The 26,828-nt window shown below is 41.3% G+C and overlaps 1 protein-coding gene across 7 annotated transcripts in view; it reads left to right on the plus strand.

Moving 5' to 3' along the window:
- The window catches only part of mctp1a (multiple C2 domains, transmembrane 1a), a 502,786-nt gene that overhangs the window by 233,383 nt on the left and 242,575 nt on the right, over positions 1 to 26,828 (plus strand). For all 7 annotated transcript variants that reach the window (XR_009817879.1, XR_009817880.1, XM_061986604.1 and 4 more), the window contains one exon: positions 20,020 to 20,113. Coding sequence is in view for 5 of the 7 variants with exons in the window: in XM_061986604.1 (XP_061842588.1) it covers positions 20,020 to 20,113 (94 nt within the window). In the remaining 2 variants the exon portion in view is untranslated. The remainder of the gene's footprint in view (positions 1 to 20,019; positions 20,114 to 26,828) is intronic.

Here is a 26,828-nt window from a genome sequence, read left to right on the forward strand (position 1 = left end):
AATACATCAAACTGTATGTTTTTTTCATTTTTATTTATCAAAACTGTATTTATATAGCACTGTTCATACATATTCAAGATGCAACACAAAGGGCATTGCTTCAGATTAAAAGGGAAACAAAAATCCACACACACAGTCGCACGCAGACACATTCCTAAAAATAATTGTTTTAAAATACAAATATTAAATTTTTTTTCATAAAAATTAGTACTAAGGTAAAAGGTGCAGTTGTGGCAGGTGCTTGTGGCTGCCATCTTTCCACAACGAGGCGCAGTTGCAATGACAAGTGCAAACATGCGTAACACAACATCACTCAGAGTGAGGGACTTTTAAAACTGAAAAGACCAAAAAAGGACGACTTCATTAACAAAGTTATAAACCTTCACGGGAACTACTAATATAGGTATTATCACAAGTGTTTTTTATTTATATATAGAACGTTTGAAAACATTTCAACCTAAAGCAAATCTATTTCTTATTTTCTTAATGAGGCCCCCCCAGTATTAACATTGATCATTAATTAGAGCACACGAAGTTAACGCTACATTGCACGGGCGTACCTATTGAAGTGGTACAAAATACAGGAAAAACTCGCACTCTCCAAAAAACGTAATAAAACAAAAATAAAAAGGTGCACGGCAAAAAGTGTACTTAAAGAAAAAGCAAGGCCAGCAACACTTGTGTCCTAAACATTTAAATATGAACTGTGCAGGCGCTACCAAACACAGGCCGATTTCCAAAATGTCTTCGTCAGTGTGCAATTGTCAACAGGAAGTGACTTCAGACCTATCTCTAATCTTCCATACATTTCCAAAATATTAGAGAAGGTTGTCTACAGTCAGTTGTTGCCCTTCTTAGAGGATAATGGTATCACTGAGCTGTTCCAGTCCGGTTTTAAAGCCCTCCACAGCACAGAGTCAGCGCTTCTAAAGGTTTTTAACGATATCCTCCTGTCCACTGATTCTGGTAAATATGTTGTCCTGGTGCTTTTAGATCTGTCTGCTGCGTTCGACACCGTCGACCACGCCACCTTAATCACTCGTCTTGAGAACTGTGTGGGCATTAAGGGCGTCGCCCTCAACTGGTTCCGGTCGTACCTAACCGACAGGAGTTTTTGTGTAAAAGTAGACAGTTTTATGTCGTCCACAGCTCCTTTACCACATGGGGTTCCCCAGGGCTCAATCCTTGCCCCAATTTTATTTGCGCTTTACCTTCTCCCCCTTGGTTCTATTTTTAGGAAGTACAGTATTGCATTTCATTTTTATGCCGATGATTGCCAGATTTATTTTCCCATAGCACAAAATAACACGGTTCAACGTCTTATTGACTGCCTGCACGACATCAAAGTCTGGCTTTCAGCTAACTTCCTGAGCCTAAATGAAGATAAAACAGAAGTTATGTTGTTCGGTCCAAGTCGCTCTCCCTCCCCCAACGTTGACCTCGGCACTCTGACCCCGTATCTCAGCGACTCTGTCACAAACCTGGGGGTAAAGTTTGACTCAGATTTTAAATTCGAAAAACAAATCAGCAGCGTCGTTCAAAAAAGCTTTTATCAATTACGCCAAATAGCGAAAGTGAAACCGCTTCTATCAAGACATGATCTTGAGAAATTAATCCACGCCTTTATCTCGACTCGTCTTGATTACTGTAATGCCCTGTATGTTGGCATTAGCCAGGCCTCCCTCGCCCGCCTGCAGCTCGTGCAGAACTCTGCTGCTCGTCTGCTAACACAGACCCGCAGATGTGAGCACATCACCCCTATTTTAGCGTCCCTTCACTGGCTCCCTGTGCGTTACCGAATACATTTTAAACTCCTTTTATTTGTTTTTAAATGTCTAAACAACCTCGCGCCAACCTATCTCTCCGACCTCCTTCAGCCTTACTGCCCCACCCGATCCTTAAGATCAGCCGATCAGCTGCTGTTGACGGTCCCTGACACAAGGCTGAAGCTTAGAGGTGACAGAGCTTTCGCCGTTGCTGCTCCCAAGCTCTGGAACGACCTACCCCTGAGTGTTAGACAAGCCTCCTCTCTTCCTGTTTTTAAATCTCTCTTAAAAACATACTTTTATTCCATGGCTTTTAACACTGAGTGATATCCATCCTGCAATGGCGCCCCATAATACACCTGCTGTGATCCTGTTTTTATGTTTTTATGTTTTTATTAATTCTATTTTAATTATTTATTTTTTATCGTGTTCTGTTTGTGTTGTGTTGTGTTTGCTCGGTACTCGTTTTATCAAATCAAATCAAATCAACTTTATTTATAGAGCACATTTAAAATTTACCACAGGGGTAGCCAAAGTCTTTTAACCTGCTCATTGTACAGCACTTTGGCTACCCCTGTGGTAAATTTTAAATGTGCTCTATAAATAAAGTTGATTTGATTTGATGATTTGATAGTCACAGCTGTGGTCAATCAATTGACATAACAATAAATCAACTTCAAAAATGAAAGTGCACAAATAATACAAAATAAATCAAAGACTCAGTACACATGTTTTTAAATAAAGCAATAAAAACATGTGTGGACAACTATTATAATAAAAGGAGACATAGCTCATCAGCACAGTGACAACAATCAATAAAGCGCTAGAATAGCTATATCTCCCTCTATATATAATATAATACTAATAAAGTAGCAACCTGAAGACTTACATCAATCTATATGAAATACATGATATGCATACAGACAACCATTCTAGAAAACATCCCAAAAGCAACTCCTCGTTCATCCCTTTACTCAGTTTGTAATGTGTGTATTCAAAAATGCTTCACCTTGAAGTCAAACTTTTTCTCCCCCCCTCTCCTCAAAGGTTTCACTTCTTCCAAACCCTGAAAGCTCCAGGAACAAACAGTATATCATGTCCAGCACTATTACACTGTCTTGCTACAGAGGACTCCTAATGCTACTTTTATGTTCTGAAATGTGAATTGTGAGCTCTCTCTTAGTCTTTCCAACATAACCAAGGCCACATGGACACTTGAGAAAATACACAACTAATTTAGTTCTACAGGAAATTCTGCTTTTTATAGGGAATTTACCACCTGAATGTTTTCTTTACCTATTGAAGTGGATTGTATGCTGCATGTCCTCAGCGAGTGTTTGAGTACCCTAAGTACACACCACAAACTGCAGCATAGCTACTGTACATGCAACACCCTCACTTAGTGACAATTGCCTCAGATGTGCTCAGGCTCGCTGTAACCTTTCCTTCATCGCTAATTGCTGCTTCCCAGACGTGGAGGGAGAGATTTATGTCTTATGATGGCAAAGGAGCACACGCGCTAATGGTGCTTAATGGGCATGGGGTGGCCACGAGAAGGGTGGACCAGAGGAGGACGTGGTGACCTCCGCTGAAGTGGTGGCCCCTCTGCCACACACACACACACACACACACACACACACACACACACACAAACACACACACACACACACACACACACGCACACACATTCGTGTATTTGTTACCTTCTTGAGACCTCCGAATAATGCTCACCTCTTTAGGACCACCCTTTGTGGATATAAAAAGATTTGTATTTACAACATTAATAATATATACATACTTTGCAAATATAAAAAAGCTTGTTGTGAAAAATGAGTTGGAATTTCACAAGAAAAAGGTAATTATTTCACAAGGAAAACTTAGAATTTTGGCAGTGTTATAAAACAAGTCGTCATTTAACTCAACGCAAGTCAAAATTTTACAAGAAAAACTGAACATTTGTGCAATATTATGATACAAGTTGGAATTTGACTCAATAACAGTCAACATTTTACAAGAAAAAGCTTAACATTTTGTCAATTTTATGAAAAAAGTCGTCGTTTTACTCGACAAAAGTCACAATTTTATAAGAAAACTTTAACATTTTTGGCAATCGTATAATAATAATCGGAATTTTACTTGGCAAAATTATGACAAAAGTCATAATTTTACTCAAAAAATGTCACTATTTTACAAGAACAAAAAAATTGGTAATATTGTGATAAAAGTCAACATTTTATACGACAAATGTTACTATTTTGTATTAAAAAGTAATCATTTTACGAGAAAATATTGCAATATCACAGAAACAGAAAGAATATGAAAATTGTAATTGGTTTTAATCTTCATTATTTACTTTATGTTATTACAGTATGTCTCTATATACATATTTATTGTATTTTTTTAAATACATTTTGGCCAGAGGGGGAGCACTTCAAATTTGTACACACACTTGTTATTTCATATGTTGGCCAGAGGGGGAGCACTTTTAAAACCGACACACAGTCAATTAGAAAAATCCCTCCTTTTTGGGAACACCCTTATGGTATTCCGTTTTGGGACCATGATTTCGGTCCTAACTTGTTCACCGGTCCTCATATGGAAAGTACTTTTCCTTGTCTCAAGAAGGAAATACACACACACACACACACACACACACACACACACACACACACACACACACACACACACACACACACACACACACACACACACACAAGAAGAACTACTATTAAACTTTTCAAATAAATTTGCTGTCAAAATTGGATCTGGGAATGGCGCGTTCATTTAATCTCGTATTGACTATTGCAATCCTCCCTTCACTCTTTTCAACATGTCAACACTAAAGAGACTTCAGACGGTACAAAATGCAGCTGCCAGACTTTAGACCGGTGCACCCAGACCAGTCTATATCACCCCCATTTGATCCAGTCTTCATTGGCTTCCAGTCAAATTCAGTTGAAGATTTTAGTCCTGACTTTGCGTGTATTGCATGGTGGGGCCCCTCAGTACATCACTGACTTGTTAGGCCCCTTTTCTTCAGGGTCTTCAGGCCAGGGTCTTCTAAAGATCCCAAAAAGTCATTTTAAAACCCGTGGAGACCTGGCATTCCAGGCTATAGCTCCCAGACTCTGGAACAACTTGCACCAGTCCCTCCGTCATCTTGACTATGTTGACACTTTTAAGAAACATTTTAAAACTTCTCTTTTTAGTCAAGCTTTTAGTTAATGCACCTTTTAACTATAATTTGTAATCCACTTTGTATCCTTTTTATGATGTCGCCACTGTTGTTTTAATTGAATTGTTGTTTTACTTCACCTATGTTTTGTACAGTGCTTTGTGATTTTATCTGCACACAGCTACAGACACTCTGATGATTCTTCAGCACCTTTTCTCTGCACTTGTCCAACACACACACAAATGTAACACAACAGGGGTGCACAAATATTAGCAATACTAGCTTAACTTTTTTTTAAACATAACCTTCCTTAATAAAGTACAGTAGTCCCTCAACTTTCTAGCTAAAGAGGTTTTAACGTAAAACACTTATTTAACAAATTTAAATCAATGGTGCTTGGCCCCTCCAAAAGGTACAATTTTAACGTGCAGCATGCCTTTTATAAAGACTTTCAGTGATACGCTCAAGTTGTCGACACGCTAAGTCATGTTTTGGATCATTTCTTTCTTTAATTCAATGACTATAATCCGCTTCCTTTTCTCAGCATTGTCTGCTTTCTTACTTCTTCTTTCTCATTGACGGAAAACAAAGTTATGTCACTCTGCAGCTACACGCTAATGCTAGCGAGTAAGAAGAGATGCTTTGGGCATTATTATTAAAGCATATTAATAATAACTAGATGAGGCAATTCCTGAAGGAATTGCGTGTGAATGCTCTAATGCTGAAGTTGAACTGAAATGCTGACAGAACGTAGTAAGAATGTAAGAATAGTTTGAATGTTGCAATGGTTTGAATGTTGAAGAGCTGACGCTGAACTGAAATGCTAATGGAACGTAAAATGAATGTAGAAATGGTTTAAATGTTGAAATCATTTTAAACGCTGATATGGTTTGAATGTTGAAGAGTTTAAATTTCCAGGAAAACTGGAATTTGGTTTGGAACTTGGGAAAGTGTTAGTTTGAATGTCCTGGATGAGTGGAATGTGTTAATGTTTGAATGGTTTGAATAGGTTGAAAAATGTGGTAATTGTGCAACTTGGAAAAATGTCCCATTCATTTCAATGGGAATTTTCAGAAAAAATTGGGAAAGGTGGGAATTTTTTTGAAAATGGTAAAAAACTTGAATGGTCTGAATGAGTTGAAATGGTTGGTGTTGGAAATGTTGAAGTAGTAACATGTTAAATTGAGAAATGGTATTACGGAACTTCTAGAATTTCGGGAAAACCGGTAATTTTTCCAGTTCAAAAAAACCCTTTGGTTTTTGTCCTGATTAAGAGGATTTTTTTAACGATAGAACGGTTGAAATGCGTTGAAAAATTTCGAAGGAGTAGTCGCCAGAAAAAAGGGTGGAAATAGGGGTTTGAAAAAGCAGGAATTCTGGAAAATCCTGTAATTTTTTTGAACTTGGAAAAATCATAGTTTGAATTTCCAGAATGGTGGAATGTATTGAAGGTGGAATAGTTTGAATAGGTTGAGAAATGTGAAAATGGTGGAAGTTTGAAAAATGGCCAATTCATTTTGAATAGGAAACATGAATTGGCCATTTTTCAAACTTCCACCATGACCCTGGGAAAATCTGGGAATTTTTGGAATTTGTCAAGGGAAAGCCCGCAATTCTCGAATAGGCTGAACAGTTTGAAGTTGGAACGGTTTGAATCGGGTGAAAAATGTGGAAGGTAGAGCGTGCCAAAAATCTGGAGAAGTTGAATAATAAAGAAAACCATATGTGTGAATACTTTGGAGCATTCACACAATAAATATGACTTTTTCTAGTGAGTCAACGCACGTTGCACTGAGAAGCCATTATACATTTACACATTTATTTCACATTAAGCCGAGAGACGGCTCTTATCTCAAAACACTCTTAAGTGGAGGTAAGCACATACTCAGACGGGCTTATTAATCTTTCCTTCACCATGTCATGAAAAATGTTTTAAAGCAACCGTCTAAGCACCTCTTCTCTCAAAAGTGGAGCAAACAAGTGAGAGAGATGATAGACTAGGCTCGATGGACACACAGTCCTGTTATACAATAATGAGAAAGTGGATTTTATATAATAGGGGACCTTTAATGAATTTACAGCAGAGGTGTCAAACTCATTTTAGCCCAGGGGCCACATGGAGGAAAATCTATTCCCAGTTGGGCCGGACTGGTAAAATCATGGCATGATAACTTAAAAACAAAGACAACTTCAGATTGTTTTCTTTGTTTTACTTTAGCCAAAAATAGAACATTCTGAAAAATGTACAAATCACAAATACTCATTTTGACAAAACACCTCAAATTCTGAGGGAAAAAAATGTGTGCGGTTTGAAAAACACAACAAACTTAGACTTCGTCTCATTGTATCTACAAAGCCAATAAACATGACGTCACAGCCTATCTGGGATTGAACAAAATAAATAACAAACTTCTTGGTGTCAAATGCCTTATTTGTCATGTCCAGGTATTAACGCTGTGCTAACTCAACAAAGTACACACACGGAGGTAGGAACTGTTGAAGATGGTTGAGTTACACTCACTTTTCTCATTTTTGTTAGAGACATTCAGGGGCAATGAGGGCGCCAAAGAACAATACGTTCGAAGCAGAAGACCTAAAACTGCAGGTTGTGCGTTTCATTTGTTCGAGGAGAGGAGCCACAGATACGCGTTACCATAGCTACTGTATATGCGCTTTACTGCGTACCGCTTGCTTGGCCCCGGTATCAAGCGTTTGCTTGCCCAACAGAGTTGTTATTGCGACACCCAGTGGACACATTTAGATCAGCAGTTTCTTTCATTAAATCAGAATCAGAATCAGAATCAGAAGTACTTTATTAATCCCCGAGGGGAAATCAAGATTTGCAGCACAATCCCATTCAAGATCAGACAAACATTACAGGGAGACAGAACAGGATCGCTGACTGGTCTGCCAACTTCCGGCGCCCCTTACAAAAAAGGTGAGAAACAGGTAAAAATAAAAAAATATTCAGTCTAAGCCTTGGCCCCTGGAGAGGGAGTCCAGACTGAGGCCAAGGGAAAAAATAGCCATAGCACACATAAACGTGTGTAAGAGTAAAACGTCAAATAACACAAAGGACATTAAAGACATTAAAAGAGCAGAGCTGATGCAACCAGCTGCCACTCCAGTAGTGCAACCAAAGCAACCAAACAAATACATTGTTTCAACACCCACACACACTGTGGTGGTGTTCCATGCCATCGTCTGCTGGGGTGGAGGTAGTATGGCCAGAGACAGGAGCAGACCCAACAAAGCCACCGTCGGCCGTCCACCAACTCTCGGCCAGTGTCCAGTCTGCATGGATGAGCGAGGACACGTCCAAGGAGACCGAGGTGTCCGACGCATGCTCACCCAGCCAAGACACTGTGAAGCTTGTCCGTCCCGGCGTTCAGCAATTAGCTCCGCAGCCCTGTCTCTTCATCCGCATCTCCTCCAGCCTCTCCAAATGGACTCTGGTGTGGCAGAGACCCAGCAGCTGGTCTTCATGGTCAAAAGGCTCCCGGGAGGCAGATCCAGAAGTCCGCAAAAAAGCACCGCAGAAGTCACGGAAGTGCCACCCCCCGTCGCACAGTCCCAAAGGGTCCCGAACCGAAAGGCAAAAAAACCCCCACATGAAAACAAGAGGGAAACACCAGGAACACAAAAGGATGACTCAAGAGCACAGAGCTCCTGCTACCAGCAGCCACTACAGCGGCGCCATCTTGGAAAAAACAATTTCAGCTCAATTTTATACTTAGCAAACTCAACTCGCGGGCTGCATAAAAGCTGATCGCGGGCGGTACGTTTGACACCCCTGATGTACAGTAAGCCATTGTGTCCAAAATGTCATTCAGTATTCAGCTTTATTTGATCTGAACGTTGAAGCATTGATTGAAAATGTATCCTCAAACTGAGCAGTATGGCGGATGTTACCTGCAGTTGTGATGAAAGATGACATGATTCAAATACGACAGTCATTCATTCATAAGGCGTCTGTGATTCATGTGTACATTTGCACGCTGTGAGGCAGAAAGAACGCGGGAAGAAGGCGTCAGAGTGACACAGGGTGAAGGTTTGTCTCATGAAAGCAACTCTTTGCTTCCATTTATCCCTTTGCTCCTCGCTTCAACACTTTTCAACGCCTCAAACATCGTCTCTACCTGTCTGTATTCTCTGTTCATCAATTGCAAATACTTCCCTGATTGGGGTACAATTCCCTGTGGAGGACGGCATTGTTATGCACCAAAAGGAACCTAAAATGTCCGTGCAAGGTGTTCTTACGCTGTGCAGAAGGGATATAGAAGATGTTTACTTGTGATGAGATGGCGACTTGTCCAGGGTGTACCCCGCCTTCCGCCCGATTGTAGCTGAGATAGGCTCCAGCGCCCCCCGCGACCCCAAAGGGAATAAGCGGTAGAAAATGGATGGATGGATACTTCCTGTATCAATTGGTGCTTTTTGAGAACAGATAGTAGACTTAGACTTCCTTTTATTGTCATTCAAATTTGAACTCTACAGTCAAGATAAGAACGGAATTTTGTTGCATTAGCTCGTTGTAGTGCAGGATAAAATAGATTATTTAAAGACAAACCTGCAATAAGAAACATATGTTTAATGTACCGTAAGATTTTTTGTTAAAATAAAGCCAATAATTAAATTTTTTGTGGTCCCCTTTATTTAGAAAAGTATTGAAAAGTATCAAAATGATTTTGGTACCGGTACCAAAATATTAGTATCGGGACAACACTAGTGTGAACAATTAAAATGAATGGTTGTGTTTCTGGGCAGCACGGTGGAAGAGGGGTTAGTGCATCTGCCTCACAATACGAAGGTCCTGAGTAGTCCTGAGTTCAATTACGGGCTCGGGATCTTTCTGTGTGGAGTTTGCATGTTCTCCCCGTGACTGCGCGGGTTCCCTCCGGGTACTCCGGCTACCTCCAAAGACATGCACCTGGGGATAGGTTGATTGGCAACACTAAATTGGCCCTAGTGTGTGAATGTGAGTGTGAATGTTGTCTGTCTATCTGTGTTGGCCCTGCGATGAGGTGGCGACTTGTCCAGGGTGTACGCCGCCTTCCGCCCGAATGCAGCTGAGATAGGCTCCAGCGATCCCCTGCGACACCAAAAAGGGACAAGCGGTAGAAAATGGATGGATGGGGTTGTGTTTCTACCATCACTGTTGTCCCTAAACTTGCAAGTGGGTCATTACCACATGTTGTCTTTCTAAAAACAAGCTGACTTGTTGGTCTTCAGTTTGCCTCCCATGTCCTCTCTGACTCTTTTCTCTTCCCGGCTGTTTTCACAACAAGCCCGTGTATCTTCACAGAAATCATGCCCTCGAATTGAGCATTGCCCCTTTGCTTTTTCCTGGCTGTGTCTGTTTCTGTCAGTCCCCCCCCCCCCCACTTTCCCCTCTCATCTCCTTTGCAGAGCTTTTGGACAATGATATCGCTGGAAACAGGCAGAGTCTGACAGAGTTGGTAATAATGAATTAAGTCTGTAGCCCGGCCTGACTGAGATTTAATTTATAATTACTCCTGTGGGGATGGACGAGGTTATTGCCAGAGAGAGAAATAAATTGCAGTGAAGTGCATTGCCACTCTTGCTTTTAAGATGCTTCTCAATTTGGCCTCAATGTACCTGAGTATTTGGGCATGAACAAAAGCGATTGGTTCATGTTTTTGTGTGTGTTGGTTTGGCTGATGAGAGTGTTACCTGGATCGACCCAACACCTAATTAATTTTTGTAGAAATAATAAACCTGTATTTTTGGTCTTCAAGTGTTACATGCCTTGTAATAACTATTGCTCTATTTGTGCTGTAGAACAGTCATTCTTCACCATAAGTGGCCCATTATTGCTGAGCTGTGGTACTCCGTTGTAATACACTTTCCCACCACTTGTGGCAGTAATGACAATATCACCCCAAAAAACCAAAGTCCGTAGCAAATGTCATAGAAGTTTCTTCAGCGCAAAAAGTATGACTAAAGTGGTGGAGCGATATTGGTATTTATTTTTGTAATCAACCTCACCCAAGCCTTGATAGTAATCTTTGTGATTAACTCATGGTTTCATATCATTTGACAAGGTTTATCCTGTTAGACTGTAAGAAGGTTAGATATAATTATTGAATATGATTCACATAAAGGGTACATCCATCCATTTTCTTCCGCTTATCTGAGGTTGGGTCGCGGGGGCAGCAGCCTAAGTAGAGAAGCCCCGACTTCCCTCTCCCCAGCCACTTCGTCCAGCTCCTCCCGGGGGATCCTGAGGTGTCCCCAGGCCAGCCGGGAGGCATAGTCTTCCCAACGTGTCCTGGGTCTTCCCTGTGGCCTTCTGCCGGTCGGACGTGCCCTAAACACCTCCCTAAGGAGGCGTTCGGGTGGCATCCTGACCAGATGCCCGAACCACCTCATCTGGCTCCTCTCAGTGTGGAGGAGCAGCGGTTTTACTTTGAGCTCCTCCCGGATGACAGATCTTCTCACCCTATCTCTAAGAGAGAGCCCCGCCACCCAGCGGAGGAAACTTATTCCGGCCGCTTGTACCCGTGATCTTGTCCTTTCAGTCATAACCCAAACTCATGACCATAGGTGAGGATGGGAACGTAGATCAACCGGTAAATTGAGAGCTTTGCCTTCCGGCTCAGCATCTTCTTCAGAACAACGGATCAATACATCCTCCGCATTACTGAAGACGCCGCACCGATCCGCCTGCTGATTTCACGATCCACTCGTCCCTCACTCATGAACAAGACTCCGAGGTACTTGAACTCCTCCACTTGGGGCAAGATCTCTTCCCCAACCCGGAGATGGCACGCCACCCTTTTCCTACTCATATACCTGCTACTATGTGTAGCAGGTATATGAGGAGTGTTACCAAGTGGTGCAAGTAAAGGCCTACTGAAATGCGATTTTCTTATTTAAACTGGGATAGCAGGTCCATTCTATGTGTCATACTTGATCATTTCGCAATATTGCCACATTTTTGCTGAAAGGATTTAGTAGAGAACATCGACGATAAAGTTCGCAACTTTTGGTCGCTGATAAAAAAGCCTTGCCTGTACCGGAAGTAGCAGACGAGTAGCGTGACGTCACAGGTTGTGGAGCTCCTCACATCCGCACATTGTTTACAATCATGGCCACCAGCAGCGAGAGCGATTCGGACCGAGAAAGCGACGATTTCCCCATTAATTTGAGCGAGGATGAAAGATTTGTGGATGAGGAAAGTGAGAGTGAAGGACTAGAGGGCAGTGGGAGCGATTCAGATAGGGAAGATGCTGTGAGAGGCGGGTGGGACCTGATATTCAGCTGGGAATGACTAAAACAGTAAATAAACACAAGACATATATACATACTAGAGATGCGCGGTTTGCGGACACAACCGCGGAGTCCGCGGATTATCCGCGGATCGGGCGGATGAAATTAAAAAAACTAAGATTTTATCCGCTCGCGGGTCGGGTCGGGCGGATTAATTTTTTTTTTTTTTTTTTTTTTTGCGGGTGGCAGTTAAACCAATTCGGAAATATATATACATAGTTAAATGTTGTTACCCACATACGAAAAACGAGCAGGCACCTGCTGCATATGCCACAACAGAAGAAAAAAAAAGAAAAGAGATGGACACTTTTACGGAGTGGAGAAGGGACGCCTCGCCGGGGTCCGGGACCGAGGCCCCTTCCCCCGAGAGGGCCCCACCGGGAGCCGTAGCTGAGGCGATCCGCGAGAAGGGCCCGACGCACGTCCAGGGTCACTACCGCGCCCACCGCACCGACACCCCGCCTCGTCCGCTTTCGCCGCGGCCGGCGTCACGCGCAGCAGGTAAGCAGCTTACCTGCCCGCCACCCCCGTGGCCGGGGGCTCGTAACATGGGTCACTCCGCGCGCTCCGCCCGCGCAGCTTACCTGCTTGCCACCCCTGTTGCCGGGGGCGCGTAACAGGGGTCACTCCGCGCGTAGTGCGCTCATGAAAGGGGTGGGGCTCACCCTGGTTGATATAGAGAGCAGGACGGTGGCCATGGAAGTTGGAACCCGCTAAGGAGTGTGTAACAACCCACCTGCCGAATCAACTAGCCCTGAAAATGGATGGCGCTGGAGCGTGGGCCCATATCTGGCCGTCGCCGGCAGCGAGACGCGCTTGGAGGTGCGCTCAGCGCGGCTCCCATATGATTGCGCACTGGTGTGCGTCTGGGTCGTGACAGCGTGGCACGCGAATGTCTGTGCATTGGATCAGTCTCCTTTCTTTAACAGGCAAAAGCTTTATAACCTCACCATACCTGCCAACTTTTAAATCAGAAAAACCTAGTAGCCAGGGTCCAAGGGCCGCAGGCCCCGGTAGGTCCAGGACAAAGTCCTGGTGGAGGGTTCAGGGCTTCGCCCCCCGACGCAAAATGACTATTAGCATTCAGACAGGTTAAAATGTTGCTAAAACCATCACTTTTCTATCAGTCACAGTGACTTTTCAAAACAAAAATATTACAGCAAAAATCATATGGGTTGATTGACATGTTTATTCTGTAAGCTAACTTCAATAGTTTGAAATTATTTTGACAGTTAATGCCAGTTATCCTGTCAACCTTTCACAAGACTTCAATTTGTTAATTGAAAGTATAAATAGTATAAACACTTTTTACAGTATGTCGTGCTGTGAAATACAGCCGACAGGATTGCGCATGCTTGGTGCAGGAGAACAAAGGACTTCTTTCATTTAAGGTTTGTGATAAACCATCAAACTCATTCGTTAAAAGGACTCTATAGTAATATAAAGCGAATTTTTCTGGACATTATCATGCAAGAAAAGTTTATTTTTGGGATCGCGATCACCGCGTAATGATTTTTAAAGGTTGCATTACATTATTAACTGTCCCATGTGATCAGCCAGTGCGATTGGAAGTCCATGCTCAATTATTGCCTCCGTAAATAAAACTTCGGCATTTATCACATCCAAAAAATCTGTTTGGGCGACGAAAAACGTTGAAAGTTTTCCACTTGTATCGCTAGCAACGGCATTAGACTTGTGTTTTTTTGTCCCAACGGTGGTCTTTTACATCGCTAATTCCTCCGTGTCCGATCGAAAAATCTTGTCTGCACAAGGTGCAATTCGTGTAGTTTTCACCCTTTTTTTTAATTTTTTTATTAATATTAGATATATAACAACGGGCGGATGGTGGGCGGGTGCAGTTCTGCTCAAACGTTACATCGGGTGGATGGCGGATGGTTGACGACTTTCTGACGCGGTTGCGGATGAAATAATTGCCTATCCGCGCATCTCTAATACATACTCTATTAGCCACAACACGGGGGTGCATCTCGACAGGCCTCGCATCCACCATCTTGGAACATCCTCCCAACACACCTGCTGTACGTGTGGTGCCTCGGGTACTCAACTCACCTCCAGGGGTTCAATGTTCAACAATTCCACCACAATCAGACTTTTTTTTATTGAATCGTCTAATAGTCGATCATCCTAAGTCCACCTTAATAGAAGCCTTAGCTACTTGCTGATGACACCTTCAGATGAAGAGCATCCCCTGCTGGAAAACGACCTAAAATTATCTTTTTACATAAAGGGTTCATCAGAATATTTAAATGTGTCCTTAGTAATACTTTGTAGAAAGTTAATGTAGCGTTGCACTTAGATAATGCAAACTTATCAGGAGTTTGCATTGCATGTGTGAGGAACCCTTTGACTTCTCTTCTTTTCTTGCTGTATCTTCACTTGATAGTGTTAAGAGTGTGTTTAGTTCTCTTCTAGTGTGTGTGTGTGTGTGTGTGTGTGTGTGTGTGTGTGCGTGTGTGTGTGTCTTAAAACCAAAGGAAGGTGCGAGTGTGAAGCCGGTGTTTGTGCGTGTAACTATCATAACCTTGCCATTCACGCCTCATTGAATGTGTTCTTGCTTGAATGTCTGTATTGTTAGTCCAGTTGGCGTGTCAGCCTATACACGGGAACAAAGACAATGGGTCCTATGCAACACATTCTTCTTTATGCATTTTATCACTTTCCTTTTTCTTGCCTGCCTTAGGAATTGACTTTTATTTGATACTGGTTGATGGGTACTTTGCACATTTGAACCGATACAGAAGCCATTTCCAGTACCGGGGGAATCGAAGTTTGTGTGTGTCAATAAATATGAATTGTTTTTGATGATAAAATCTAATTTATTGCAACATTTAAAAATTAGATGATTTTTATAACTGCTGCCCTGTTTTATTATCATTCGCAAGTATGACATACAGTATAGTTGCAAGTCCAAGACATTAGATGGCATTAGTGTATAGTTGTTGTTTTTTGTTGTGACCTAAAAAGTGTTGATACTTTAAGTATTGTACTTATTATACATACATTAGGCAATAGATAATATTTGTCTATTACCTGACTGTTTCTATGTTAGCTACATGTCTTTGTTTGTAATGTATATTTTCTGCTGGTTCTACTCTTTAAATGTTATGCTGCCCTTTTTTTGCTGCAGCTGTTACATATACTGTAATATTGTACATGGTAATTGGGATTTCTTATTTATTGTATATATTATATTATAATATAATAATATATCAGTATATATTATATACTGTATATACACTATATTGCCAAAAGTATTTGGCCACCTGCCTTGACTCACATATGAACTGGAAGTGCCATCCCATTCCTAACCCATAGGGTTCAATATGATGTCAGTCCACCTTTTGAAGCTGTTACAGCTTCAACTCTTCTGGGAAGGCTGTCCACAAGGTTGCGGAGTGTGTTTATAGGACTTTTTGACCATTCTTCCAAAAGTGCATTGATGTGGTCACACACTGATGTTGGTCGAGAAGGCCTGGCTCTCAGTCTCTGTTCTAATTCATCCCAAAGGTGTTCTATTAGCATTAGCGGGTTCAGTCAGGACTCTGTGCAGGCCAGTCAAGTTCATCCACACCAGACTCTGTCATCCATATCTTTATGGCAGTGGTGCACAGGCATGTTGGAAGAGGAAGGGGCCTGCTCCAAACTGTTCCCACAAAGTTGGGAGCATGGAATTGTCCAAAATGTTTTGTTATCCTGAATCATTCAAAGTTCCTTTCACTGGAACTAAGGTGCCAAGCCCAACTTCTGAAAAGCAACCTCACTCCATAACTCCTCCTCCACCAAATTTCACACTCGGCACAATGCAGTCCGAAATATAGCGTTCTCCTGGCAACCTCCAAACCCACACTCGTCCATCAGATTGCCAGATGGATAAGCGTGATTCATCACTCCAGAGAAGGCGTCTCCACTGCTCTAGAGTCCAGTGGCAACGTGCTTTACACCACTGCATCCGACACTTTGCATTGGACTTGGTGATGTATGGTTTAGATGCAGCTGCTCGGCCATGGAAACCCATTCCAGGAAACTCTCTGCATACTGTACGTGGGCTAAGGTCACATGAAGTTTGGAGCTCTGTAGCAACTGACTTTGCAGAAAGTCGGTGATCTCTTTGCACTATGCGCTTCAGCATTCGTTGACCCCTCTCTGTCAGTTTACGTGGCCTACCACTTCGTGGCTGAGTTGGTGTTGTTCCCAAGCTCTTCCATTTTCTTATAATAACGCCAACAGTTGACTTTGGAATATTTAGGAGCGAGGAAATTTCACGACTGGATTTGTTGCACAGATGGCATCCTATGACAGTTCCACGCTGGAAATCACTGAGCTCCTGAGAGCAGCCCATTCTTTCACAAATGTTTGTGTCTCCATGCCTAAGTGCTTGATTTTATACATCTGTGGCCAGGCCAAGTGATTAGGACACCTGATTCTGCTCATATAGATGAGTGGCCAAATACTTTTGGCAATATAGTGTATAATATGTAAATATTACATATATGTAATATTTTATATTGCTACTATCGTACATTTTTAGTCTACTTTATACCTTTGTTTTCGACCTCTTTTTGTGCCCTTGTGTGCATTATCCTTTGCATCCTAATCCTTTCCATCCTTTGTAACTGAGCTACTGTGTGGAACAATTTCCCTTGTGGATCATTAAAGTTTGTGTAAGTCTATTATGACTGGCTGTTTGGTTGTACCGTGCAACCTGGTTGTAGTTTTCATTAACAAATTTGGAGGCGTTGAAATCGCCACGTAAAATTGCTAATGCTAATCAGTAGCATGTCAATAGCAAAGCCAATGTATATTAGCATCAAGCTAGCACATTTTTGGAAAAATGCAGCCTTACTTTGGAGCGTTTTTAAGAGTAAATTTCTTTGTGTCATTGAAAATTACAACATGACCTAGAGGCAGTTTGGCTCAGTCCGCTATGTGCGAAAATCCGGCAACCAGGTGTGACGTCACACACCTACTCAGTGGCCTAGTGGACCTACTCAGTGGCCTAGTGGTTAGAGTGTCCGTCCTGAGATCGGTAGGTTGGGAGTTCAAATCCCGGCCGAGTCATACCAAAGACTATAAAAATGGGACCCATTTCCTCCCTGCTTGGCACTCAGCATCAAGGGTTGGAATTGGGGGTTAAATCACCAAAATGATTCCCGGGCGCAGCCACCGCTGCTGCCCACTGCTCCCCTCACCTCCCAGGGGGTGATCAAGGGTGATAGGTCAAATGCAGAGAATAATTTCGCCACACCTAGTGTGTGTGTGACAATCATTGGTACTTTAACTTTAACTTTTTAACTTTAACTCAGGTTGTCACAATCTGGTGAGCGTTGCTTGCAGTGTGACTCCAAGGATGCAGGGATAGCAGGCGTAATGCAAGTAAAATTAATTTAATAGTCACAGGAAGCAGGGAACAAACAAAAAAAAACTGTTTTTTTAAACATTAAAACTAAAATGTAATGTTTTTTCCAGCATTAAAAAAAGCCACTGTTTTTTTTTAAATGAAAAGAAAAATCTAATTTGTTTTTAAAACTTGAATACCCAAAGTCAGTTGTTTTTTTAACATTGAACTCTAAAATCCAATGTTTTTTTTAACCTGGAAAGAAAAAGCCAATGTTTTTTCAACATGAAAACCAAAATTATTATTTTTTTAACATCGAAATATTTTTTTTTTACAAAATGCACACAAATAATAAAATAAATACGTTTTATTTTGAAAACAAGAACACAATGTTTTTTCAACATGGAAAGAAAAATTATATGTTTTTTTAACATTAAAACTAAAATACAATGTTTTTCCAACATAGGAAAAATCCAATGTTATTTTCAACATAAAAAGAAATATCAAATAATTTTTCCGACATGAAGGGAACACATTTAATCTTTTTTTTTTTTAAATAAAAACAAAAATGCTATATTTTTTTTAACCTGAAAATAAAAAGGCAATGTTTGTGTCAACATGAGAAACAAAATATTTTTTTAACATAAAAATAATTTCCTTTAAAAAAAATTACACAAATAATCAAAATAAATTCCTTTTTTTTAACATGAAAAGAATCATCTAACATTTTTTCCAACATGAACACCAAAATCCAATGTTTTTTTAAAACCAAACATTTTTTAAACATTAAAACCTAAATACAATGTTTTTTTTCTAACATTTACACACTCAGCAACAGTCTACCAAGTACAATGATCCAGCGCTGAAGGAGGCACCAGGTGGAACTACATAGAACTAATTAATAAGGTGTGCTGACAGGACATAGTAAAGGTAAAGGTGCTTCAAAACACAGAGACCAAACAGCAAATACTGACAAAACAAGAGCACCAGGACAGGAAGTCATTCTAAACACGGGAAATAGAAACTAGAAATAAGACTGGACAGGAATTAAAACACCAAAACACAGAAAAACCCAAACATGACCTTGTATTGAATCTGTGCCCGGTAGGACCGGCGGGATTCTTTTAGTGCCAAAAAAGTACCAGATTCGGTAGCCATCCTTATTAAGAGACAGGGCTGCAGAGCTGGCGCTGAGCGCCTGGATGGACAAGCTCCACAGTGTCTTGGCTGAATGAGCAGGTATCGAACACTTCGGTCTCCTTGGACGCATCCTCGCTCATCCATGCAGACTGGACACTGGCCGAGAGTTGGGTTGGCTCTCTTGGTTGCTTTGTTGGGTCTGCTCCTGTCTCTGGCCATGCTCCCCCAACCCCAGCAGACCAATGGTGTGGAACACCGCAGAGGCCACCGCAGTGTATATGTTTTTTTGTTGTTGTTGTTTTACTTTTGTGGCTGTGTGTAGAAGTGGCTGGTTGCATCAGCTCTGCTCTTTTAATGTCTTTAATGTCCTTTGTGTTTCTTTGATGTTTCCCTATTATACAGATGTTTATGTGTGCTATGGATATGAGGTTTTTCCCCCTTGGCCTCAGTCTGGATCCCCTCTCCCGGGGCCCGGGCTTAGACACATTTTTTTTCTCCCCCTTCTCCCCAGCGTTTACCTGTTTCTCACCTTTTTTGTAAGGGGCGCCGGAATTTGGCAGACCCGTCAGCGATGCTGTTCTGTCTCCCTGTAATGTTTGTCTGATCTTGAATGGGATTGTGCTGAATATCTTAATTTCCCCTTGGGGATTATTAAAGTATTTCTGATTCTAATTCTGAATCTGATACATATTAGTTTGTACTTTTTTAAACTTTTATATACATAAATGCTGCAGTAGTCAAATATCTTCTATATAACAGGAGTCCTCTGCTGTTTTGTAAGGACCTATTGGTTGGGCACAGATCCTCTATATCAGTGCCATGTCTTCATGTTTCCTATGAACATTTTGCTGCACATCATTTCATCCTAACCACACTCTTCATCTAGTCTCCATACCGAGAGAAAGCTTGACTGCATATTATCTTTGTGCCACAGTCACCTTAGTCTAACTTTTCTTATGTCTGTTAAAACAAGGACACATCAATTATATCAAAATTGTCTTGTACTCCTATCAAGGACACGTTATTACATCATTTTATCGCCCAGCTCCACAGTTTGAATATTATTAAAATGTATCAAAGGTACACACAAAACTACTACTACTGCTCATTTTTCCTCTGTAGGACCGGACTATAAATGCCAGCTGTATATTTTCAAATGAGGGCTGTTAAAAGACATTCTCTACCCTTTCCCTCTCTTAATGAAATGTCAGACTATTGACCCATCTTTCTCTTAAATGCTAATTTGCCAGCCTCTTTGACCTTTCACCCCCGTGCCTTTGCTGTTTCAGAGCCTGTGGAGGTCACTGCACAACCTGAAAGACGTCGGCGTGGTGCAGGTAAAAGTCATCCGGGCCGAGGGACTGATGGCAGCAGATGTCACGGGTAAGACAGGCGTGTCACACCCAAACAACAGGACTAATAACCTCCCTTGTGCCTCAATTTCAAAGAGTATTCTTCAATATTTTAATTCCTTTTATGACGGGAAGGTCTGTCCCTGGTCTTTGAAGTCATTAGTGTACGTTAATGTATCTTATATTGTGTACCCAGCCTCTTGAGGACATAGAAACAAAAATGTATGAATGAAGGCACAATTGGAAGACCTTAACCTGCTCAGTGGCTTTGTGGTTAGGGTCCGCCCTGAGACTGGAAGGTCGTGAGTTCAAACCCCAGCCGAGTCATACCAAAGACTATAAAAATGGGACCCATTGCCTCCCAGCATCAAGGGTTGGAATTGGGGTTCAAATCACCAAAATTATTCCTGAGCGTGGCCACCGCTGCTGCTCACTGCTCCTCTCACCTCCCAGGGGGTGACCATGGGGATGGGTCAAAAGCAGAGGATAATTTCACCACACCTAGTGTGTGTGTGACTATCGTTGGGACTTTAACTTTAACTTTAAGAACCCTAATCTCAACCCCATCCAAACTTTGATCTGAACAAGAACAGAGATTCGCAACGAGGCCCTCTTGTTCAATTATTGACCAATGACCCACGGACAAGTTCCAAAGTCTTGCAGAATGTTTGTTAAATATTCAAAGTTTCGTATAACAAATATATATTCTAAAAAACGTGATCTTTGCCATGGACCCCGAATTTCCACCTGTTTACATCGCGGTGTGGCGGCCGGTAGACTGGGTTGTAGGACGAGCTAACAAGCTAAAACCGTTCATGGTAGCTTGTATGCCGTTTAGGGCTGCTACAAACTGTGCTAGTTAGCTTAATACAGCTAACGCTAGCAAGCGTGTCCACGACATCTACAGTTACAAAGTTACTCTGCTCTACCTGGCAGACACGTGTCTCTAGCAGGGACAACCTCTCCATGAGATGGTTGCAAGAAGCGGTGCTCCGCTAGCTTAGCAGCTATCGAGCTGAAAGTGAAGTTCTCTGTAAATTCGATAAGGCTATACAATATTTAGAAACACACAAAATCAAAAGATAGCATTTAGCTTTGACGACAAAGGACCACAAACAAGCGGCAGCGTGAACAATTTTTTTTCTTTCTCGGAAGAAACTGGAAGTTACTGAATAAAAATGTTTCTAAATAAAAACAACAAAATATTGACACAGTGATGTCCGAACTTACTATGATTAGTGACCGCCCCATTTTGTGAGGTGGAAGGACAATCCACCTTTCACATTGCGTCTGGTTTGTGGATCATTTTATTGTATTTTTTCAAAAAGAATAGGATAAACAAATAAGGATTTCTATATAAAGCGATTTTGGGAATAACGCGATAGGTATTTTATTGACCCCAACGGCCGTGTTATATCCGACTTTGAGTGTAGCTGCAAAATTGGCTAACTACAAACTGTCGGGAAATTGTACTTCTTACTGGTAATTCCGTGTACTGTGGGCCTGATAAAAGTGTTTAAAATTCCGTGTACCGCATTTTCAGGATTATAAGGCGCATTTAAAATCCTTTTTTCCCCTCAAAACTCAACTCGGTGCGCCTAATGTAAATAATAAGTTTGGTTGAGCAAACCCACCTGGAATCTATGTTATTTGGTTATTTGGTGTAATGTTAAGTGTGACCAGTAGATGGCAGTCAAACATAAGAGATACGTGTAGACTGCACTATGATGGCATTATGACCAGAGGTGTGGACTCGAGTCACATGACTTGGACTCGAGTCAGACTCGAGTCATGAATTTGATGACTTTAGACTCGACTTGACAAAATGTAAAAAGACTTGCAACTCGACTTAGACTTTAACATCAATGACTTGTGACTTCACTTGGACTTGAGCCTTTTGAATTGACATGACTTGACATGACTTGCTACTTTCCCCAAAACCCAAAGATGAAAAAGTTATTCGGGAGCGCTCCGTATTTTTCATTGTGTACTTGTCTATCAGCGTTGCGTGTGTCAGCTGGTGTGCGCTCAGTACAACAGCCAATCAAATTAGATCTACTTTGTTTTCATCACACAGCATTCATCCAATCAAATTGCAGGACAACCAACGAAGAAGACATGTCCAAACCACACGCCAGTGAACAAAAAATGATACCTAAAATAATTTTGTTTGGGTATAAAAATTACGAGGTGGTCAACACAAAACGGTTTGCAGCATGCAACACATGCGGTTCGAAAATTACTGATGGAGAGGCAACAACTTCCAACTTCGTCCGGCATTTGAAGTTGCACAAAGAACGGTAAGTTTTGAATGTAAGATAACGTTTATTGGCAGTAACGTGACTTTTATTTGCTGTGTAGTTAAATCAGTGATGCTGTAAACTCACTGCTAACGTTATAACGTTATTGCAAACACGGGAATCTGTTGCAGTTCACTACCTTATTCATACTTTTTGTTCAGTGATTTTTTTTTAAGCAGGGTTACGTTAGTCAATATATCACACGTAACGTTAGACGGCGGTCAGCAGCACCGCGTATTTTAGCCACCTAAAAAAAGACAAAAATAGTAAAATAAAGGTCAGTTAAAATGTATACTATATTATGAATATGTGTACCGTTTTAGCTAGCTTTCTGACATACTGTTGGTTGTTTACCTCAGTGGTCCCCAACCACCGGGCAGCGGCCCGGTACTGGTCCGTGGATCGATTGGTATCGGGCCGCACAAGAAATAAAAATTTTTTTTTTCTTTTTTTAATTAAATCAACATAAAAAACACAAGATACACTTACAAGTAGTGCACCAACCCAAAACAACTCTCTCCCCCCTTTTGTTCTGGGCATTGAACATGAAGACTCTTCCTTCACTGTTCCGAGTGGCCATGAGAGTCTTGGCAGTGCCTGCCTCCAGTGCTCCAGTGGAGCGAGTTTTCAGCCATGGTGGCATCATACTACGCCCCCATCGTGCACAAATGACTGACAGACTCTTGGCTAATTTGGTCTTTTGCAGATGCAATGCAGCATAGGGCCCTGACATATAAAAAGTACAACTTTTTTGTTATGTTCATGTATATGTCATGTTTTTTCAATGTTAACACTTTTGTACAAATAAGTACATTTGCACTTTATTTTTCAATGTGTTTGTTCTGTAAAGGAATGAGTTAATGTTTAAAATGACTGGTTAATAGTGCTATTATAAAGTGCAATGTCAGCACAATTTTCTTTCCTGCAATTTAAAATGCACTTGTTTTAATAAATAAATACAGCGTTTGAAAAGCATACACAATCTGTGTTAGTATATTAGTCTGTGGTTAAAAGGACTTGAAAGGACTCGGAACTCAAAATGCAGGACTTAGGACTTGACTTGAGACTTTCCAGTCTTGACTTTGGACTTGACTCGGGGCTTGCCTGTCTTGACTCGGGACTTGACTCGGACTTGAGGGCAAAGACTTGAGACTTACTTGTGACTTGCAAAACAATGACTTGGTCCCACCTCTGATTATGACTCAAGTAAACAACACCAACATTTTAAATGTTCCATTGAAAATATAGAACATTACACACGGTGTTAAAAAATCTATCAAAATGTTTTAATACGACTTCGGTAAGCTATGAAGCCGCACCGCTTGAAGGTTTGTCGGCGCATTAAACATACAAGTATTATTATGGTGTGTGTATAAGGTAAGACATATTATCTTTTGTTTCGCAATATTATGCAAAAGCAACTTTTCTTACATTCTGGTACCTGCTGATCTGTATTTGGGATCTGCATAAATCCTGAAAAATTGCGCGCGTCCGCCTTTGTAGTCCGTGGGGACGTCGTAGTCGATAAGCTTCTTCTTTTTCTCTATCTTCTTGTTATGGAACATTCATACTCCGTTGTTGCCATTTCTAATATAAAGTAGTGTAAAGTTCTTAACTATATTAGTCAGTAAACTCGCCATGAAAGCGCTAAAACATACCGGTGTAGTGAGTTATATTATTCACCCAAGGAACTTTAGTTATTAAAATACCGGTCAGACGGTTTTTCACGGGACACATTTCCGGTGTTGTTTCCGGATGAGGAGATGCCGTTCCATTATTGATTTAAGTAAAGTCTGAATGTCATTAAAACAGTTAGCTCCATCTTTTGACACTTCTTCCACCTCCGTCCTTGCACGCTGCATCGCTACAACAAAGATGACGGGGAGAAGACGCTGCTGAAGGTGAGCCACGTAAATAAGACCGCCCACACAACGGCGCATCCGGAAGCGACTGTCAGAAAGCGGCTTGAAGATGATCTGTAAAACATAACCTATGCAACTTTTTGACCAAAGAACCAACAACATGAGGTCTACATGTTATGTAGACCACAAGGAAGTGTTTTACATTTAGAAAAAAAAATCATAATATGACACCCTTTAAGGCGTCTTATAAGCCGGTGTGTGCCTAATATATGTAAAAAGATCAAAAATAGATAATTCATCGGCAGTGTGCCTTATAATCCGGTGCGCCCTATGTTCCGGAAAATACGGTACCATTTTTCGGCGTGTTGTAGGGTGATCCCTTAAAACTGTGTGCGCAATTGAAGTGAAGTGGCGATGACCAAGAATAACGCGGAGTTGGAATATAATTACATTTTATGTACATATTTATATACAGATTTGAACAATTAGTGATTCACTGAAATATATTTATTAATTGTGGTTCTTACAAAAAATATATCTTATAAAATATAAAAGCTAAAATGTCTCTTAAAGCTCTGCCCCTTTAATTAGTGAATACTAAATTATTTAACTTTAGCCTACTACTACAACCATATTATTTACCAGCAACATGAAGTGAAACAGAGGCAGAGGTGTCCTTCCACAGTCAGTCAACCTCCTCCTCCTGCTGCTGCTGCTGAACAGGTCGCACCTGTGGTCCGAACTGTAGGCCTACCTCCTCTCCAAGTCGAGCCCTTTTCGGCCGTTGAAAACATTTTTCTATACTCATCTGTGTGAAGGAGTGAACATCCAACATTAGAATTTATTACTAACGAGCAGAACCGCTCTATGTACAGTGCCGTCTAACCTTAAGCGGCAGCAGCTCAACACATGCAGGGTTCAACGTTAAGGTTTTTTTCTACTTGCCTGACTTCTCAAATCTACTTGCCCCAATATTTTTACTTGTCCTGCCTAGGTTTTTTTCTGGCTGTGTAGTGCTCATGGCTTATATCTTACTAGAATCCTTCCCGTTGACTATTTACAATACTACACAGTATTTGTTATTATTATTATTATTATTATCTATAATTACATTTAAATGGCATGGCATACATGTAAAATTAAATGCTATTTCACATTATTTGACCAGTAGCAGTTACCGTATTTTCCGCACTATAAGGCGCATCGGATTATAAGGCGCACCTTCAATGAATGGCATATTTCAAAACTTTGTTCATATATAAGGCGCACCGGATTATAAGGCGCACCTATGTCAACAAAACAGTCAGATAGGTCAGTCAAACTTTATTAATAGAAAACAAACCAGTGTTCTGACAACTCCGTTCACTCCCAAAATGAATAAACAGCTGATTTACTCGTGTTACGTAAATCAAACGTGCAATCACAATATAGTAACACGTGAAATAGTGCAGAGCAATAACAATATATCAATAACTCAACGTTGCTCAAACGTTAATGTCACACAACACAACACACTAAATAAAAATGTAAAGCTCACTTTATGAAGTTATAGCTCATTCACAAATCCCTCGAATTCTTCTTCTTCAGTGTCCGAATTAAACAGTTGAGCGAATACGGCATCCGTCGAAGTCGTCATTAATGGAGTCAGTGTCGTTGCCGTTTATTAGTTCAGTGACAATTCCTGCCTTCCTGAAAGCTCGGACCACAGATGAGACTGAATCAGCCCAGGCATTTACGATCCACTGGCAGATAGTGGCGTATGTCGTCTGGCGCTGTCTCCCTGTCTTGGTGAACGTCACGTGTGTTCGCCTTCTGTCATCCACTGTTCCCACGCAGTTAGCAGTCTAGCTTCGAATGCCCTGTTGACACCAATATCTAGCGGCTGGAGGTCTTTTGTCAATCCACCCGGAATGACGGCGAGTATTGAATTAAGCGCGTAAGCGTGTCTCTTAATGTGATGTTATGAGCTAGCAAATATAACAACTACACTACCCAGCATGCAACGATAGTGACGAGCATGCGCGGTAGCCCTGAGAAGCGTTGTTTTATGCTGGCAGTTAGAATGTGGTTATGAGCACGCTGTGAGTAAACGTTGAGAACTCAGTTAACACGCCTCGTCTGCATTATTTATAATTAGACAGACAACACACTTAATAGGAGCCATTTTGGGGTCTTTACATAAACACACAAATGGAAATGAAACGTCACATATCCCAGCATGCACCGCGCGCCTCTTCTTCTTCTACGGGGAAAAAAGATGGCGGCTGTTTACCGTAGTTGCGAGACCTAAACTTTATGAAAATTAATATTAATATTAACCCATATATAAGGCGCACCGGATTATAAGGCGCACTGTCAGCTTTTGAGAAAATGTGTGGTTTTTAGGTGCGCCTTATAGTGCGGAAAATACGGTACACTCATCTGAACAGGTCAGCCACCTGTTTAAAGCCCGATCACAGTTGAAATCTTGAAATGAAGGGCCTTTAATGGCCAAAACATTAACCTGGACAACATTTTAACAGCTGGTTGGCTCAGATTTTATTATTTTCATTGCATTCACATGCTGCAGTGGACAGTGGACAAT

The sequence above is a fragment of the Nerophis lumbriciformis genome, linkage group LG12, assembly GCF_033978685.3.
Source record: "Nerophis lumbriciformis linkage group LG12, RoL_Nlum_v2.1, whole genome shotgun sequence".
Taxonomy (NCBI): domain Eukaryota; kingdom Metazoa; phylum Chordata; class Actinopteri; order Syngnathiformes; family Syngnathidae; genus Nerophis; species Nerophis lumbriciformis.